The sequence below is a fragment of the Solea solea genome, chromosome 12 (genome assembly GCF_958295425.1).
Source record: "Solea solea chromosome 12, fSolSol10.1, whole genome shotgun sequence".
In the NCBI taxonomy this organism is placed as follows: Eukaryota; Metazoa; Chordata; class Actinopteri; order Pleuronectiformes; family Soleidae; genus Solea; species Solea solea.
In genome coordinates, this window is record NC_081145.1 from 27903770 (window position 1) to 27922849 (window position 19080).

Sequence of the window (19080 nt, forward strand, 5' to 3'; positions counted from 1 at the left end):
AGGGAAAGTATTCCTCTGCATTTGACCCATCCTAGAATTAGGAGCAGTGGGCTGCCACTGAGTAGCGCCCGGGGAGCATTGGGGGTTGGGTACCTTGCTCAGGGGTACCCCAGCCCTTTTTTGTCCGGACGGGGATTTGAACTGGCGACCCTCCGGTTACAATCCAAGTTCCCTTTCCACTTGGCCGCAGGCTGCCGATTACTTGCTTTAAATTAGTATTAACCTTAACTGAAGATTGATTTAGACTTGCTTTGAATACGGTTCAAGTTAGACCTCATTATCCTAAACCAGGATTAATTTAGACCTGGTTTAATAATCCACATTCCGGGCAGCAGGTGGCAGTAGGAGCTCGATGCCAGCCGCTGTAAAACGAGAAGAAGACGCTAGTAGCTAACTAGCAGCTAGCTAGTTACGCAGTAGCAGTTCTGCGTCGGGCAGCTAATAAAATATCGGACCAATGCCTTAAAATCCCATCTCCTGGTGACACGGACGTTGCCAGTCGATGTCAACGGACGCTGTTCCTCACTCTGACCGCGGGAGGCCGATGTTAGCGTCGGGCAGATTTTTATTCGCAGCGGCCCCGTTTCCCGTTTTTTGGCCAAGCTAGCTACGCAGTTAGCCCAGCTAGCTCCCGTTGGCCTGTTAGCGCGCCTGTGATGGCATAGCCGGAGAGCGACGGGATAAAGGAAAGGTAGGCCGCACAGCCCCGGGTCTCTTCTCTCCTCCACTGACACCAGTGCCATTGTCATCTGCACACATACAAGTGTTTCATTTGAAAATCGATCTATAAATAATGAACTATATTTAGAAAATCAAACGCTCTGTTTTTCTGACTTGGTGGCTAAATCCGGAATGAGCTAACGTAGCTTTGCGGCTAGCTGCGGCTAACGCGTCTTTAATTTTCTGTTTTTAAAATCATCGTTAACGCGTCAGTTTAAACTCTGTTAGTATGCAGTGTTGTTGTCATTTTCGTTCACGTTCATGCACATTATTACCGTGATGCAGTTGTGTCCGTTTTCTGGTTTAATGAATGTGTGTGTGTGTGTGTGTGTTACGTTAGTGTTTGTTTTGGTGTGTTTTCAGCTCAACCATTTTAACTAATATGAAATGTCGAGTCCTCACATGATTGACTTTCACTGTCGAGCTGTTTAACTTTGTACACAGTGATGCGGTTTTAATTTGACAGGTTAGGCTATTGTCACGAATCAATCGTATCGCGATATTTGGGTCCTGACTCGACTTGTACAGCGGTTTTGATTTAATAATATCGACAACTCTGTTTTTCTTTCCCTCTTTGGATTGATCTGTAGATTATTTTTCTTTGTTATATGGAGCAAATTAACCAGAAAATAATCACATTGAAGAAGCTGAAAAATCAGAGAAACACTTAAACCCATAATTCGATGATCAAATATTAGACGATTAATTTAGTAATCACTTAAAGCCCTAAATAATTCATTAAAATGGAATCATTTTTAAAGATGATAAAACTATTTTTATATTTTTATTAATGTTTTCCCACTTTTAAGAACGACTACGATTAAATTGTACACGTGTGTAAACAGAGGACGTGTTTGTCAGAGCTGCTGTGGGCTATTTTTCAGGTTCTCTTCTTTCTGGTTTTCTGGTTTTGACAGTCCTAATGAGATGCACTATGAATGGCTGAATGGATCAGAGCCTGGGGGGAAAAAAAGACCATGCAGACTGTAGCAAAAATGTAAATAAAGAGCGGCAACTGCTTTTTAAGAGTCATGTTGTGGGCCGTTTACCTTCATATATTATCTTGTTTATTTAAAAGAACATACAAATCTGTTGGCCCTTTTTTACATGCAAAACATGGTACACAACAAATAAACCACACAGTACATACTGTCAAGTGTCACTTGTTACTGTTTTTAAATGTGTTGAAGAAGCTGCAGCTTCTCATGTCATCAGGCAGGGGGCTCCACTTGTTCACAGCAGAGACAGAAATATATGACTTTGAAAATGCAGCAAGAACGAAATGGTTTAGCACAACCTGTAGTGGCATAGGGGATATTTAAAGGATCAGTGTGTTTGTCGTACTTAAGTTCTCTTTCAACACTTGTTTCAGAGAACTAGGTTCAATTTCACCGAGAGTAAGCTGCCATCTTGCTTTACTAGCGTAGCTGTTGTTCTTTCGCCTTCCTTCCCTCCGTCAATTCAATTCAATGTTATTTGTATAGCGCCAAATCATAACATACATCATCTCAAGGCACTGTACATAGACAATATCAAGGAGAGCAGAGAACACAACAGTGGAGAGAAAAAACTCCCTCTTAAAAGAAGAAGAAATCTCTGACAGAACCAGGCTCAGAGATCGGCAGTCATCTGCCTCGACCGGTTGAGGTGAAAGGAAAATGGGGGACAGCGGAGAGGTGGAGGACAGAAAGGGGGGAGAGAAAGGACAAGAGGGAGATGAGGTAGAGACAGAAGAGAGAGAGAGACCAGGAGCAGATACACAACAACTGTATCAAGTTACAAGTTTATACAGTCAATGATATCGACTTTTAATTATACAGCAATAATAATGGTGATGATATGTATGATATGGATAGCCTCGAAAACTGGATCTTGATCATGCAAGATGAGAATACTGAGAGAGAGGGAGAGGGAAGGAAGGAAGGACAGACACAAACTAGGGGGAGAAAGAGACAAGGTTAATGACATATAAAAAGTCATATTCATACCCTGAGTCAGTCGTGACATGAAACGCACCACTGTCTCCCCAGACGCGACAGTCGTGTTGAATTAGGGTTGCACCTAAAAGTTGTTTTCATATTCGATGAATCTTTGATTATTTTCTCCATTAATCAAGTTGTTGTTTGGTCCCAAAAATGACAGAATGTTGATCTGTGACAGTTACTCAGTTGTCAAAATGTTTGACCATTAATTTACTCAAATAATAAATGATTCGTCTTTGCAGCTTCATTGAAAAAGCCACACAACTACAGTTTGATTAAATGGTAATCAACAGCCGAATAATCTTCCTCGAATGATTTCTTAATCAGCTAACTGTTGAAGTCCTGCCTCTGTTTGTTTGACTACACCTGTGAAGACAGATGTTTGATCTCTGCTCCAGCCTTTCATTGTCACACCACACTGTCACATTAACCAGGTCATTCCACGGTGACCCACTGAACCGCCGCTCTGCTCTTTCCCCAGCCTAAACTGTGCATGGCGACGGACTGGCACCAGTGGGAGTGAGCAGCCAATCAGCCGAGGCCTCCAGTAGCAACATGGCGTCCCGTCAGAGGAACTCGGTGCGCATCCTGTCCAGCCGGGAGCGAGGCTCCCAGACGTTTGGCTCGCAGCGCCTCCTGCAGCTGCTGGTGGAGGAGAAAGTTCGCTGGATGAAATGGCAGAGCCAGGTACGGAGTGCAAACGCAGACAGATTAGCTGAATTTTACCAACCTTTTTCTCAAGATTTATGTGTTTTATGTTTTGAATAACGCGTATGAAATTGTTTGTGTCTCTGACAGAAAGTGGAGCTGCCGGACAGCCCCCGGTCAACGTTCCTGCTCGCATTCAGCCCCGACAGGTGAGAGATTTTCTTTACCTTAATGAGTCAAAGAGGTTCAATATTAGATGTCACTGTTGCCTCCTGGTCAACTTCACCATTAGCAACATTGACAACACTGAAGGTCACATTTTTACAGATATAAATGTTAGCGACAAAGCACAAGGTAATAATCACGTACTGTGACCTCTCTCTCTCTCTTACAGGACGCTGATGGCCTCCACACATGTCAACCACAACATTTACATAACCGAGGTGAAGACTGGAAAGTGCCTACATTCCTTAGTAGGCCACCGTAGAACCCCCTGGTGTGTGACCTTCCACCCCACAATACCCGGCCTGGTGGCCTCCGGGTGCCTTGATGGTGAAGTCCGCATCTGGGACCTGCATGTGAGTAGCACGCCCTGAGGCATCGCCATGACAACAGAAATCTCGTTCAGAGAAAGACAAGAAAACGATGAACTTCTCTTCTTTAATGAGTCTTAATTCTTTTACTGTATTTTCTGATTTTCTAAGAACTCTCACTTTAAAAACTAGTTTGGTGTAAATATTACACCGGACTCAAAGATGTGCAGCTGTGTGCCAAGACAGGTTGGGGTGAAAGGAAAAATGTGGGACAAAAGAAGAAGACAAAGATAGACCAGGAGCAGAATGTTATAAGTTTATACAGTCAGTGATGACATGTTTATAGAACTGTGATGTCATTTATATAAGCAGCAGCAGCAGAGATTGTTGATAATGATAAGATCACCCTCGAAACTGGATCTGGATCCTGCAAACTGCAAGATGAGGACACACACAGATAGAGAAAGAGGACAGGAAGGAAAGACATACTAGCTTATAAATGGCTACATTTTGGTTTGATGTGAAAGACATTTTCTTCTGTTGTCTCTGTTTTGCAGGGTGGTAGTGAGAGTTGGTTCACAGAGAGCAATGTTGCCATCGCGTCACTGGCCTTCCACCCGACTGCTCAGCTGCTCCTCATCGCCACCAACAACGAGCTCCACTTCTGGGACTGGAGTCGACCCGAGCCGTTCGCCGTGGTCAAGACGGGCAGCGACACGGAGAGAGTGCGGTGGGTGAAACGGCCGTGTAACTTTAAAGGTTGAGTGTGTAACATTAAGAAATGATTTATTGGAAGAAATCGAGTACACAAATCAATAGGGTTGCAACTAGGCGTGGGATTGTACAACGATTCTGTGATAATCAATATATGGCAAGACAATCATATAGTGATACATCACGATATCTGTCGAACTGAACAGGAAAAAAGTCGAGGATTTCTCTATTTATTCACAACATGGAGAACAAAGTGCATAAAGTCCATTGATTGAACTTGGATGGAGCATCTCTTAACGTACAGTTGAGGCCAAAATTATTAGCCCCCCAGGAATTATGGAACATTTTCCTAACATTCTTCCCAATGTTTGCAGCATTGATAAAACTTGATATAATCAAACATTCACCAGTGCCATTTAGTAGCTTTTGCTATATTTTGGATATAAAATACGTTTTTTGCTTGCTTTATATCAAATATAGTGAAAAATGGGGTGGTCGAAAATATTAGCCCCCATATGAATTTTTATTTTCAAAACAAACCTAATTAACCAATAAGGTTTCAAACCACACCTGTGCAGTCAATTGGCTTCCTGACAACACCTGCGCATTCAATCAGCATAAAAGGAATCCAAGGAACAGGGCACACATGCACATTGAGAGGGATTACTTTTACTCATCATGCCAAAGACAAAGGAAATCAGTTTTGAGCTCAGAAGGAGGACAGTGGAGGCTCAAGAGAAGGGGGAAGGTTATACTGCCATTTCCAAGGGTTTCATAGTGTCTAGAATCGCTGTACATTGCATCATTGCCAAGTACAAGGAGACAAATTCAGTAAGAAACAAAACTGGGCATGGTCGTAAGCGCAAGATTTCAAGAACTCTGGAGAGAAAAACTCTGGAAAATCGTCAGAGATGTCAGCAAGAACCCCCGGACATCTGCCAAGATGATTGTTGCTGACCTGGCCTCTTCTGGAGTTGATGTTTCAAGGAACACAGTTCACCACGATGAAGAGCCCTCACGGCTCTTCATCGTTGTGAGCTTCATGGCCATCATCCGAGAAGAACCCCTTTACTCAAAGAGCGGCACATCACAGCAAGACTGAAGTTTGCCCGTGAACATTTGAAAGGTAAAGATGAGTTTTGAAGTCTGTGCTTTGGTCTGATGAGACTAAACTGGAACTGTTTGGGCACATGGATGTGGTGTATGTTTGTCGAAGAAAGGGAGAGACCTTCAACCCAAAGAACACAGTTCCCACAGTTAAACATGGTGGTGGGAGCATCATGCTGTGGGGCTGTTTTGCAGCCTTGCATGGCATCATGAAAAAAGAAAATGATGTTGAAATTTTGTGGAATAATATGCAGAAATCTGCTCGTAGTCTATCCATAGGTCGTCACTGGGACCTCCAACAAGACAATGACCCGAAGCACACATCGAAATTGGTTCAACAGTTCATTAAGGATACCAAAACCAAGGTCCTGGAGTGGCCTGCACAGAGCCCAGACCTCAATCCTATTGAGAATCTGTGGTGGGTGCTCAAGGTGAATGTCCATGCTCGGAAACCACGCAGTTTGGACCAGCTGGAACAATTTGCAATGGAAGAATGGGCCAAAATCCCTCAGGAGACCTGTGCCAACCTAGTAAAGAACTACTTTAAGAGGTTGTTGTCAGTTGTGGCTCAGAAAGGGTACACTATTGACTATTAATGGCCAGGGGGCTAATCATTTTGGACGTCTTTGCCCTTTCTTGTTTCAATTCAGTGTATCAATAAAATATTCTAATCAAACTTAGTGGACATTTTGTCTTTGTTATTTTGGAAACAAATGCAATACAAACACCTGTTGTTAATGGTCATTTCCAGAGAGAAATAAAGAGTTTTGTCTAATTTCACAAGGGGGGCTAATCATTTTGGCCTCAACTGTAGCTTTTGCCACCGTTATCCCGCTGTCATCTCCCTCATCTTCAGCCAGGTAACTTCTGCCCTCAACGTTCCCTCATTCACTCAAGCTGCTGTGAGTTCTTCTGTAGAGAAGAGTGAATTCTTTCTGTATGTTTTGTTGTTGTTGTTGTTGTTGTTGTTGTTGATTTTTCTTCCCATGTGTTTATTTCAGGTTGGTGAGGTTTGATCCTCTGGGTCACAACCTGCTGACGGCCATCGTGAATCCTTCCAATCAGCAGGTATGTATGAACGTCTGACTCAGCAAGAAAAATAATGACTTTCATGAGATTTGGATCTTTTCTTTTTTTACACAATTGGCTGATTCATTCATAAATGCAACAGGAAATTGGCTAAAACTTAAAGTTCTCAGCAGTTGCGTGGACCAGCGAGCTGAACAGCCTCTCCTGTGTTTCAGAACGATGAGGACTCGGAGGTCCCGATGGACAGCGTTGAGATGCCTCACTTCCGTCAGCGTTCCTTCTTGCCGACCCAGCCGGTTCGCCGCACGCCCATCCTCCACAACTTCCTCCACATCTTGTCGTCTCGCTCCCCCGGGGCACAGGTGGGCGGCGAGCAGCCACCGCCGCGGCCGCTCGGGGAAAACGGAAGCGCTGTTCGGGAATCTCCCAGTGTGCCCCTGGCGCAGTACCCCACCTCTGAGCGTGTGCCGCCCTTTCCCGGCTGCACTCAGCACTTGGGCATGGTCTGCCTGTGCAGTCGCTGCTCAGCCAATCGCAACCCTTCCCTGGCCAACAGCGGTTCCTCCGTGACCCTCACTGACTCCCGGGCGCCGTCAGACGCCCCCCAGCCTCCACCCACCTCCACTTTCTCCTCGGCCCGTACGGGGCCCAGACAGCCCTCGGAGCGACCCTCAGCCTTCACATCAGTCTACTACAGCGCCGGCACTTCTCTTAATACCACTGCACCGAGCGGTGTGGAGCCACACTCCGCCACCAGAACCGGACCTGACTGGACACGTAACCTGCTCAGCATGAGGGAGGGCGGTGTCGGTCCGGCCATGCTGCCTCCTCGAACATCCTCCTCCTCCGTCAGCCTTCTGTCCGTGCTCCGTCAGCAGGACGGCTCCTCCCACTCTCCCGTTTATACCTCCGCCACCGAAGGTCGGGGTTTCCCCCAGCAAGGAGAACCAGGGGGGGCCCGAGACTCTGCTGGAACCAGTAGCGGACACCACCCGTTCTGGGACGGCTCTCGCAGCAACACCGCCTCTTTCCGCAACGTGTTGCAGTGCAACCTGAGCCGCTACTTCATGGAGTTTGACCGCATGCAAGACCTGGAGCCTCCCTTAGGGGGCAGCATTGCAGATGGAAGCCAGGAGCAGAGTCAAGAGTTGCTGAATAATAACATGGACCCAGACAGACCCGGGCCTTCCTCATCTCCCTCCTCCTCCACCCCAACCATCATCCACTACCAGCCTCCCCTCCCTCCACCTCCTGCCTCCCACAGCCTGGAGAACAACGTTCCTCCTCTGGCCTCTCGAGGCCACCTGAACCGCTGCCGGGCCTGCCACAACCTACTGACCTTCAACCATGACTCTCAGCGCTGGGAGCGTACCAATCAGACCTCCTCCACTTCCGCCTCCACCCTGGAACCCTCTTCTTCCTCTTCCTCTTCCTACCCCGCTGCTTCTTCAGCTCCATGGCAGCCTGAAGAGAGCAGGAGGCCACTGGAGGCTCAACCCCAGGAGAGGAGGGCACCTCCCGAGCCCAGTGAGCAGCCGCCGCCGCCTCCCCCTGGAGGTGGAGGAACAGGAACAGTGGCCTTCCCAATAGCCCCCTCTTCTGGTCAGCCTGGAGAGCAGACGGTGGGCTTGGTTTACAACCAGGAGACGGCGCAGTGGGAGAGGGTTTACCGACAGGCTGCTGCCGGACGATCGGCGGAGCCACCGGAGGCCTTAAGCCAAGAAATGCCTGTTGACCCCCCTGATGAGGACTACCTGAGGAGGTACGGTCACTGATGTTGATGTCAGACATAGATATTGTTATCAGATGAATTAGTAAATGATATCTGGATATTTTTAGGCTCTTTACATCGTGATAGAGGAGATGAATGTGAATGTGAATACAGGTTGTTTCTCTGCAAATAATTAGCCTTGAAATTAAAGACGTGTTATTAAGAGACACTTATTTTGATTGATGTTCAGTGAGTGAGTTCTTCTGCCCCTTTTTTTCCAAGATAACTTTCACTTTCCATATCTGGCAGATAATCAGAGTCACGAGTGTGTGACGTGCTGGTGAATCTTGTCTAGCTGTCACATTTAATGGTTAAGGATTTACGGTAATGAGAAGTACGTATGCCAAATCCAGTCGGTAGTGACAGGAATGGTAACTGAAGGGTTTAAACCAGGAAAAGTGGCCACAGATTTATCGTAATATGACGATGTCCAAAATCTAAGGCCATATCTCATCTCATATGGATATAATATTGATGTATTGCCCAGACCTGTTGTTGGGTAAGGCTATTTAATGATGTCCCTGTTTATATGTGGGCCTGGAGCCTGAAGATAACTTGTGTCCAGTAACTGTTTGTAAATAACATTTGTTTTTTTTAAATGTTTCTCTCGTGCAGACGATTGTTGGAATCATCTCTTTTATCACTGTCTCGTTACGACATGTCAGGATCAAGAGACCACCCCATTTACCCCGATCCGGCCAGGTACGTCCACACCCACTCGTGTCCTGGATAGAGTTCTCAACGGGTTTCGTCCGAAAAAAAAGTGAGGCGTGTCGGGTCGGGCTGCGGGTTAACTTTTTCCGCTCAAAAAACACATTTCTTGCAGGTTGTAAATGATATGTTGTTTGTTGTGAATCATCGCTGTTCACGTGTGGTGAAGAGTAAATCTGGGGAGGGGCAGACCTGACGCCGCTGCGTGCGTTACCCCCGACACTTTGGGCATGTTGGTGTCATTTTTGGAGCCCTTCTATGATGCTCAGTCGGGTTGTAATTTTCAGGCCCGTTGAGAACTCTAGTCCTGGAGCTACATTATAATACAGTGTGTAACTTCACATAAACAATATCTGCTAACTGTCCTGGAGCTGTGAAGCCTTCAGAGCTTTCGACTCTCGGTAAAGTCTCATGTCTGTGTTGTCCAGGCTGTCTCCAGCTGCTTACTACGCCCAGAGGATGATCCAGTATCTCTCCAGACGGGACAGCATTCGCCAGCGCTCACTCCGCTACCAGCAGAACCGCCTGCGGGCCATGTCGTCCTCCTCCGATAGTCCTGCCGGCAACCCGTCCAGCACCATGGACAACAGTGACGTGGACTTTGAGGAGCTGGAGTAGGTTTCATCATATGCATGTCCTTTTATTTTCTTGTGTTTTATATTCCAACGTTTTCAGCATGTTCACGCGTCTTCGTGCTGGTTCTGTGTCCACGTGTGTTTTTGGCCTGAATGAGTTTGTGTTTTCCAGCGATACTGGAGACCGGGCGAGACACAGGACGCCACGCAACGCCAGGATGTCGGCGCCGTCACTGGGTCGCTTTGTCCCACGGTGAGTCGGCATAATATAACCTGTAATGACAATAATATCCTGCCTTCCTAATACAGACTGTTGTCACCTGCTGGTCAGAAAAGTAGTTTCCTCTCATACAGATGCAGAAAATGTTTGTGTTGGTTTAGTGTCATCGCTAGTTGTTAATGTTGCTACACATATGTGAACTGAAGCAGAATCCTGGTCAGAACGATGTGCCTTATCGCACACAGTCAGTATACAAACATTTTAAAATCTGTTTAATTGTTGTTTATCATTAATTAAATGCAGCCCAGGTCAGTTTTCATAGTTGTCGTTGTGTTGCAGGCGTTTCCTCCTCCCTGAGTTACCCTACGCTGGAATCTTCCACGAGCGAGGGCAGCCCGGTCTGGCCACACACTCCTCAGTCAACAGAGTCCTTGCTGGTAAGACACACATCACTCCTCCTCCTCCTCCTCCTCCTTTTAGAAGAATCACATTTAACAAACCAGACAAATACCCAGATGCTCGGTGTTTTAAACCGGACACCGTCTGTTTTTCCCAGGTGCGTCGATCGGGGACGGTCAGTCTGCCGTCGCCAGCAACATCGCCAACACAACCTACCGCCTGCAGTGGTGGGACTTCACCAAATTTGACCTTCCTGAGATCAGCAACGGTACAAACCTCACCTGCTCCTCTGGTGTTGTCCACAGTTAGATAGAAAAACAACGATGGTTTTCAGTTAGAAAACCAAAACATTTCCACATCCTGCTTTTCAGATGCTTTGGCTTTCGTTTCCTTGTGTCCTCCATTTTATCCTGAGAATAACATGACAGCACTGTTATTTTTCTGATGAATTCATTCGATTTAAGGTCGAGCTGTGCGCAGTGCACCCTCTGCTGGCCCACAGTTATCACTTCAGACGATGTGATTGTGCTTCTAGACTGTAGGTTTTGAATTTGAACAGGTTTGAACGGATATAAATGACGGTCCTGCTTCTCAGCAGCAGTTTTCAGTCTGATAATTTGTTTAATAGATGGATTATAAAGCTGAGATGATTAATTGATGTCTATTTCACCCTCATATACAGTATTATATTACAAAGTTAAAAAAGAAATATAATTATGACACATGGGACAAAATGAACAATTTCCAGTCACGATTATCCTATCCATAATAATTGTGATTTTTGATATTATTGTGATAATTCTAAAAAATTCACTGGTATTTTGGTCAGAAACACCTGTGAACGTTTTAAAGATCCAGGCGCCCTCTACTGGCACTTGAACAGAGGTTACTCGAGTGCAATATATAAGTTATTGTAAGTTTTTCCTCCGCTCATGTTTATCCTACCAATGGAAATCAACTTATTGATCTGATCTCAAACTAATTATCAGAGATTAAGACCTGAACACTGTTCCACACTGTCGATGCCTCATATATACTGAGGAGATGTTGTTTGTTTGATTTTTCCCACCGATCAGCCTCAATCAATGTTCTGGTGCCAAACTGTAAGATCTACAACGACGCCAGCTGCGACATCTCCGCTGACGGTCAGCTGCTGGCGGTCTTCATTCCCAGCAGTCAGCGGGGTTTCCCAGACGAGGGCATCCTCGCCATCTACTCTCTGGCTCCTCACAACCTGGGAGAGATGCTCTACACCAAGAGATTTGGTACGAGTCCAGCATCTGTCTCTTTAAAACTCTGTACATGTGGTTGTGTGACGTGCGAGGTCCTCAAACACTCGCTGCTAAGAAGATCCCGTTATTGCTTGTCCTTAATTAGTGTTGAAGTAGTATTTGCTGACTGAGCAGTGAGCGTCCCCTGGACTGAGAAGTAGCCTGATGCATGAAGGCTCAGTCTTATATGGCTTTTCCCTCTGGAAACAGAAGATTGTAAGCCACTCACTCTTCCACACCAAAGTCCATAGAGAAAATCAGTGATTTAAGCTCACAGGGCACACAGGAGCTGCTGTTCCACTGCTGCCTCGTGTGGCAAGTTTTTGTCACCGATATAAATCTGAATGAATGATTTCAAACACAGAATTGTCAAAACAACACACTTGAACTTAGTGATGGAGGCAGCAATGGATCAACAGTGTTGCTGTGACGCAAAATGGCTGGGTTTCTCTATGGACTCTGGTGCGGGAGAGTGAGCAGTTTACAAAATCAATTTTCTTGCTGGAAAAGGCCGTCTTAACAGCGAGGTTCACAGGTGAACATGTTTATGAGCAGAATCTCATTTAATTTGTCGTGATGTCATCAGGTCCAAACGCCATCTCTGTCAGCCTGTCTCCCATGGGCTGCTACGTGATGGTGGGTCTGGCCTCTCGCAGGATCCTGCTGCATCCCAACACCGACCACATGGTGGCACAAGTCTTCCGCCTCCAGCAGCCGCACGGGGGAGAGACCTCCATTAGGGTGAGGCATTACAACAGATTTTTACTTTTTACTAACGTGACGTGATTATTACACCCGCACTACACATTTACAGACGTCTCTCTCTCTCTCTGTTTGTCTCTGTTTCTCCCTCACGCTGTAATCCACTTTTTAATTAAAGTAAAACAAATTGTCCAATGTTAATTAGTGTATTTACATTAGTCAAAATCTATAGAAATCCATATTTATATTCAGGGAAACGGCATTCTTCTTATAATTCCCGACAGGCTGGACACAGAGGTGCAATGCTGCCGTTTTTATTTGTCACTTAAGGACGTTCTCCACTTCACGGAGCTGAATCCTCTGTACACAATGAAATGCCACAACTCTCCGGTGTAAAGCTGCTAGTCCTGAAAAACCTTTCACAATAAAAGCCTCCGCAGGAAAAAACGAATAGAAACAAGGACCTGAAATGCTGGAGGGCTTTTACTTTGAAATGGGTGCGTTTGTGACACGTGACTTGTGTTTTCTGGTTTCATTGCTCCAATCAACAAAGAAATCGCTAAAACTGAAAAATGTCGTTTTGTGGACAAAACAAGACATTGGAGAACGTCATCGTTTCGAGGTTTGAGAAACAAACCAATACTCGATTCATCAAGACAATAACAGCCGATTGTCATGTGATGGATGCAACTTATAAAAAGCTGGAATAAATAATGACTTTGGGGAAAAAGACGCAGAGGATCTGTCACTTAATCGGGAAGTAAACTGAAGCTCCCATCATGCTGCTCATCACTCTTGTTATTTTGTCATTGGGTTTTATCTTTCCAAACATAGGGAGATTCCATCAGTGTGTGTGTGTGTGTGTGCTGGGCTTGTGCTGAACCTGCCCGTGTGTTTTCAGATGGTGTTCAACGTCGTTTACCCCATGGCTCCAGACCAGCGGCGCCACGTCAGCATCAACTCGGCTCGCTGGCTGCCGGATCCAGGGATGGGTCTGGCGTATGGAACCAACAAGGGAGACCTGGTGATCTGCCGGCCTGTGTGAGTCTCCACCACTCAGCCTGTTCATCACTCATGTGTTCATGTTGTTACCGTGGCCGTGTCACAGCACAGCTGAAGATCACTGATGATGGAAACTGTTTACACCTACGTGCGTGTGATAGGTGTAGAGTTTAGATTTGAAGATTGATTATTTTTGGGATTTTCCCTCAAGTCATTTAAGGGGCAACGGACAACGTTTGTGACCTTTTTCATCACACAGTTCCAGCATGGCTCGACGAGTGATAGTACCTGCTATCTGGTGTGTTTTTTGTTTAGTATATCTGCTCTGGCGAGGTTCCAAGTGACATGAGCCGATACTAATATGTGACGTCAACAGACTGCCAAGTTAAAAAGACGTTAATCTGCTTTATGCCCCTTGTGATTTGTTTTTTGTGAAGTTTGTAAATTGACTATTTATTAATTTACTTAATTTAATCTTAATCTAAAGTTAAAGGGACAATGGACGCATGCACGTGTAAATGATCGGTGTACATCTTGAGTCGTCTTCTTGGTCTGACATTTCCTCCTCCCCCTCGTTGTCGTCACTGAGGAGTTCACTGATGAGATTATCCCGATGTTCAGTCCCAACAGGAAGACCATTAATTGGAGAAGCTCAATTAGCGAGTGTAATGAGGTCGTGGTCGGTGCGATTCCACGAAGAAGTCCCTCCTCTGCTTTTAAGACTTCCTGAATGGAAGTGAATTAACAACTCTGTGTGTGTGTGTTTAGGTTCTATCGCAGCGATGGCGAGAGCCCTGCGGAGTCGAACATCGAGCCTTTATTCTCCGTGAACAACAGTGGAACCAGCCGGACCCGAGGAGTCGACAGACCAGGGTGAGAGTGTTACACTTCACTGCACACACAGAACACAGCAATACACATTTATGACGTCATGATGTCATTAAACTGTCCTGGAACAACACGCCATCGATGGTTTGACGATCGTGAATATTATTCTTAATTAAATGTAATGACGTGGGTTTTTTAATCAGGTGAAAATCAATCTTTAAATATCTGACATTGGTCGAGATAATTGTCGGCTGAGTGGAAGTATTAGTCGTGACCGTGTTTTTTGTTTTTTGATGATCGCACCGCTGGCTGCGAGTCGCCGTGTTATAAACGGAAGTAACGTAGCATTTCTTTTCGCCCTCGACCAAAGCATGGTGGCAAACGCTCTGTTGTGGAAACGTCGTCTTGTGTGGTTTCACAACTACCGTACGGAGCTACCGTGACTTGACGTCATCCGGAGAATCTCAACACTGATTTGTCGCGCGTCTGTCGCCAAGCGTTGACTTCGTATGTAAACTCGTCGTGCAACACATTTATCAAGTCATCAATGTTACGAGCTGAGCTTATTGCTTCCATCCCGGCCTCACACAGTTGTAGTTGTTAAACTCATTAGTCACTCTTGCTATGATTTCACCTGGTTGTCCATGTTGCTCCTCAGGTTTCCAGACTTTTGACAACGCTGTTGGTCCTTTTTTTGTATTTTAAAAACGTTTGTGTATTAGTGTCAGTTTTCTTTCATCTTGAAACTCCTTCATCTTCAGGCCCAATCGCTCCGGCTGGAGGTTGGACCGAGACATGGGACTGATGAACGCCATTGGTCTTCAGCCTCGACACCCCTCTCCCTCGGTGACATCACAGGGAACCCAGACGCCGATTGTCCAGCTGCAGAACGCCGAGACACAAACAGAGAGGGACCTACCGGGGCCCAGCGTCTCCCAGCCTCCTCTGAGTACTGTCTTCACTGACTCTGCACTCGAGACACAGCACTGTCACATTCATATCGATCTATTTGGTTAACTGACGATGTCTGTTCCTCATTCACATATTCTGTTGGTACGATTTGTACCACTAACATAAATAGCTGAAATTGTAGGCACAAATGTAAGCTCTGCTTCATGAGAACCACCCGTTGGTCTCTGTGACGACTACTGGGCCAAAGTTAAGGAGGTCCAAAAGGGTCATAAGACCAGAAATCGTCCTCAGCATGTTCCTCCTTTTCTCCTCAGATGTTCCTCCAGAGACTCCGTCCACGAGTGGAGCAGCTCAGGAGCAGCAGGAGGCGTCTCAGAGCAGCAGAGCTCAGGACGGCGTCCGGGACGAGGCTTCAGCAGATGCCAACGCGTCGACAGCTGCTGGTACTGCCGCGTTCATCGCCGTCTGTTCTGTTGTTACTGAAGTTAGTTTTGTCTCTGGACTGCTGCCACCCGGTGGCTGCATTCTCAAGAGTAGTTCATGTTTTTTTAAAGTCTGGTTGTACGAAGCACTGACAGCTCTCTGCCTCATGAAATGTGCTCAAATCTACGGTGTCTGATCAATGTGTTTGCCACTTAATCTCGTTGATTGACGTTATTTTCTGAGGTTTTTGTCACTTTGTATACGTCCACAGAGACAAGAGTTACGTATAAAGCTAAAAACACTCATTTTCTTTATGGAGTTTGTTGCAGGAGAGTTAAAAAACAGCACAAACCCTGGGATTTTTTTAACGTCTGTCTAATGATGTGATAAAGTGGTAAACACATCTTGTTAAGTGGCAGAAATCTGTTTTACCCTCACCAAGAACAAGCACGATGCCTTTTTTTTGTTTGTCTTCAATGTGAAGTTGGACGTGAGTGTCTCTATGCCTGCCTGGAGGAAAGCTGTATGATGTAACAACAGGTGTGTGTTTGTGTGTCACTGAGATGCTGTTCAGTCCTGATGAAGCTCTGTCGTCGCTCTCTTTGGTCCAGGAGAGTCTCCAGAGTTTGGCTCAGGTGAAGACGCTCTGGCCAGAATCCGCCGGCTGATCGCAGAGGGCGGTATGACGGCCGTAGTGCAGCGGGAGCAGAGCACCACCATGGCCTCCATGGGCGGCTTCGGGAACAACATCATCGTCAGCCACCGCATCCACCGTGGCTCCCAGACCGGCACCGCGGCGTCCAGACCTGCAGCCAACCCCCCCTCCATGATGCCCTCCTCCTCCTCCTCCTCCCCCTCCCCTGGACCTCTCCTCAACACACAGCCTCAGACCCAGTCCTACCCCTCTCCCCACGCCCCCACTCCTTCTGAACCACTGGCCCCCCTGTGGGGCTCCCAGGTGCTGCCGGGCCCCCAGCTCCCTGGACCTCCTGTGACTGTGGACACTGATGACGTATTTGACGGAGGACAGACGGATGGCGACTCCCTGCCGGGTCCCTCCTCTTCCTCACTGCTGCTGTCTTCCTCCTCGTCCTCCTCTCCTCTTCCTCCTCTCACATCCTCCTCTCTGTCGGCAGCAGGAGCAGCAGCAGCAGCGGGGGAGGAGGAGGGGGAGACCGCGACCGTCCCCCCGGGGAGCCACACGGCAGGTAGTTCTCCCATTGGCCAAGAGAAGCAGAGTGTTGGCTGATGGGATTTTAGTTTAGGGCGCTCCTCAAGCCTTATCTTACAAAGAAATGGGTGCTGCTTTGACTCTGCACAGGGTCTCCCGCCTGGAAAGAAAAAATAAATAAAAGAAGGGACACATGAACCTCCCCCCACCCCACCTCACCCCCTCCTCACCTGTTAACCTCGAGTGTCATTGGCGTGCACATCATCTGCACTTAAAAAAAAAACTGGACTGAAACTGAACTCGACCATTCCTCGTCAGAAAGGGCTTGACTGGAACAGAGGCTGCTCAGCGCTGAGCTCGCACGGACGGACAATAAGGTCCCTGTGTCAAAGTGCCATGTCTGGGGGTGGGGCAGGGGGGCAGGGGGGCGGGGGTAGGTTTATCTTTCTGACACACATTTACTCCAACGTGCTGCATAGTTGTATAAATAGTGCGTGATTGAAGTGTTGACAGTGAATTTAGCACTACTTTATTTTGTAACGTGTGTGTGTGTAATTATGCCGTTGAAGAGAAGAAATCATGTCGTTGGGCGGCTGGACCTGTGCAGCTCCTCCAGGACGTAAACCCCGCCCCCGCGTCCCACCACGCGGACCAGGTCCGATCAGTGACTGAAAAGACTGAACCTGAATCTACTGCATGTCTTTTCAAACACGCTGCAGTTCATCAAACACGTGTGGAGATTATTTTTAAAAAGGCTGAAGAGGAGAAGAACCAAACACCCCCAACCAGTTGCACTATGGTGTGTGTGTGTGTGTGCGCGTGTGCACGTGTGTACTTGTACATGTCACCTCTTCAGGACTTTTTCTGACATAAACACTGACCTTGTCAGGACCAGTAGTCCTTGTGGAGGCCAAAACCTGGTCTTAATGAGGCAGAACCTAATTTTTGAGGAACTGTTTAAGTTTAGTTTTGAGCATTAAGTGGTTATGGTTAGAGATAACTGTGTGTGTGTGTGTGTGTGTGTGTGTGTGTGTGTGTGTGTGTGTGTGAGAGAGGGGACAGTCATGGGACATGTGTCTCTTCCCGCTGATCCTGAATCAACCTCGTGTTTACTCATCTGATCACGTTGGCCCCCCCCCCCGTTGCTTCCGTTTTAAACCTGAAGCCTCGACCTTTGACCCCTGCAGGTCTGAAGTGACGTCTGTAAAGTATAAAGATTTACAGCAATGTTGACGAGAATCTATGGTCAGTTCTCATGATGATGATGATGATGCCTGTGTGAGTCAGTGAAACCATCAGGCCTGTGATTGGTCTCACTCTCTGCTAAGCCCCGCCCCTTGCTCCCCTGTCTCGCTGAGAAGAAAACTTGACATTTTTTGATCAAGCTCGACTTTTCCTCTTCAGCCTTAAACGATGCAACTGTACAGACGCCAACACTCTTTTCCTTTTTTTAGTTTGTTTTTTATCGTTATTCCACATGTGCATAGTCGTCCTCACACACAGCTGCGTAGAGGTTCATGTGTTGGTTGTGTTTCAGTTGTGTGTGTGAGTGGGTGGGGGGTGCAGTAACGGACCTATGAAGATGATGATGGCGAAGACGAGAGGGAGAAAAGAGGAGAGAGCCCCGACTGGAGCTGTGCAGAGACACTGCGATTCGAGATGAGATGTTTACTTAGTATTTTTTATTTAACTTTTATTGCCTGCAGGTGAGATCGGGGATCTCGTTGCCGGGGGCGACCTGTCAAGGACGCAGCTGCATGTGAGGGACACAGGAACACAGCAGGTGACACAGAACCAACTGATCTGAATCTGAATGCTCCTCCTGGCTTTACTTGATTAATGAACCTTTTAAAAACATGTCGGTGTGGCCTCGTTTTGATTTGTGTACGTTTTTGTGTGCGAGACGTGATGGAGAAAAAAACAACCTGCCAGCTTTGAAGTGGTGATGTAAAAAAACCCTCAGGTCCTCATTTAGATTTTAAACTAATAAATAATTTATCAGGTTAAATCCTGAGTTTTTAGTTCTGTAATTGTTTGACCTCCAAAATTGGATACAAATCAAGTTTAACTTTAAATTACAGTTAATGTAGGTTCTGACACACATCTGTTTGTTTGTGTTCTCTCTTATCTTGCATGAGACGGCCTTCTTTACCCCCTCTAGAAACTGGAGTTTGTTAAACTGATCTCACACCAAAGTCCATAGAGAAAATGGTCGTTTTAAGCTTGAACACAGGAGCTGCTCGTCTACTGCTGCCTCGTGTGGTAAGTTTGTATCACTGAGGTAATTCCAGAACAACACTGAAACACAGACGTCGCAACATTCTAACCGAGTTGAACTTAAGTGATGGAGGCAGCAGTGGAT

The 19080-nt window shown here is 46.5% G+C and overlaps 1 protein-coding gene across 2 annotated transcripts; it reads left to right on the forward strand.

Annotated features, from left to right (window-relative positions):
• Positions 1–377: 377 nt before the first annotated feature.
• Positions 378–18575, forward strand: ambra1b (autophagy/beclin-1 regulator 1b). Of its 2 annotated transcripts, none has more exons than XM_058644614.1 (19): positions 378–691; positions 3184–3389; positions 3501–3559; positions 3745–3928; positions 4441–4613; positions 6706–6772; positions 6949–8495; positions 9120–9206; positions 9644–9829; positions 9963–10043; positions 10350–10447; positions 10567–10677; positions 11486–11674; positions 12267–12421; positions 13284–13423; positions 14153–14257; positions 14974–15161; positions 15439–15567; positions 16159–18575. In XM_058644614.1, exons 2-19 carry the CDS (start codon positions 3258–3260, stop codon positions 16794–16796), a joined length of 4269 nt encoding a protein of 1422 aa, XP_058500597.1. In that variant the 5' UTR covers positions 378–691; positions 3184–3257; the 3' UTR covers positions 16797–18575. The 2 variants fall into 2 exon arrangements, with proteins under 2 accessions (XP_058500597.1, XP_058500598.1); XM_058644615.1 differs by having other exon boundaries at positions 16111–16234.
• Positions 18576–19080: the final 505 nt, after the last annotated feature.